Here is a 973-nt window from a genome sequence, read left to right on the forward strand (position 1 = left end):
TCCATCTCGTCCGCCAGAACATCCTTCCTGGGGTTTCAACGGACGAAATGTGTGAATAGGGGCATTTTCCAAGGGGTATGCTTCTCCAGCTCCCCAAAAGACGATCCTCCAGGCAGCAGCTTACGGGGATAGAAGACGGAGCTAGGCGTAGGAATGGAGGTATATAAAGCAACATCGGTCCCAGCAGCAGAAGGGGGTTTACAATGCTAAACCAGCAACAACACTGAGAATCAACCAGCAATCATGTCTACCATCAAACCACTGAAGCTATATGGCGGGATTTTCCCTGCCAACCCCTTCAAAGTTGCCCTTGTTCTCGAGGAGCTCGGTCTACCCTATGAAACCGAAGAAGTCTCGATGATCGAAAGGAAACAGCCACCGTTTACCAATATCAATCCAAATGGCCGTACCCCTGCCCTTTATGACCCAAACACCAATCTGAAAATCTGGGAATCTGGAGCAATCATCAGCTACATCGTCGATAAGTACGATAAAGAGAACAAAATTAGCTTTCCACATGACACCAACGAATACTACACTGCAAACCAATGGCTTCACTTCCAGATGTCTGGCCAGGGACCCTACTTTGGCCAATACTTCTGGTTCATCTCTTACCACCCGGAGAAGGTGCCCAGTGCCATCGAGCGATACTACAACGAAATCAACCGCGTGGTCGGCGTACTGGAGAAGTGGCTTGCTGGTAGCGAGGATGGAGGTGATGGAAAAGGCCCAAGGAACTACATCATGGGTGACAAATGCACCTATACGGATCTAGCAATGTACCCATGGCAAGTGCTCCTCCCAAGACTTGTGTGGAAAGACAAACTCAATCCCGAGACCGAATTCCCGAACGTAATGGCCTGGATAAAGAGGATAGAGACTCGACCTACGCTTGAACGGATCTTAACAGAGTTCAACGCTACGGCTGAGCCACTCCTCAAGGCTGCCGAAGAGAAGGCAGCAAAGGCAGCGG

General features: G+C 49.9%; 1 protein-coding gene across 1 annotated transcript; it reads left to right on the forward strand.

Moving 5' to 3' along the window:
• Nucleotides 1-243: 243 nt before the first annotated feature.
• On the forward strand, nucleotides 244-907 carry MGYG_03139 (glutathione S-transferase I; the record flags this gene model as incomplete). The annotated part of the gene is made up of 2 exons (XM_003175567.1): nucleotides 244-852; nucleotides 878-907. 2 exons carry the CDS (start codon nucleotides 244-246, stop codon nucleotides 905-907), a joined length of 639 nt encoding a protein of 212 aa, XP_003175615.1.
• Nucleotides 908-973: the final 66 nt, after the last annotated feature.

Source organism: Nannizzia gypsea, genomic scaffold, assembly GCF_000150975.2.
Source record: "Nannizzia gypsea CBS 118893 supercont1.2 genomic scaffold, whole genome shotgun sequence".
In the NCBI taxonomy this organism is placed as follows: Eukaryota; Fungi; Ascomycota; class Eurotiomycetes; order Onygenales; family Arthrodermataceae; genus Nannizzia; species Nannizzia gypsea.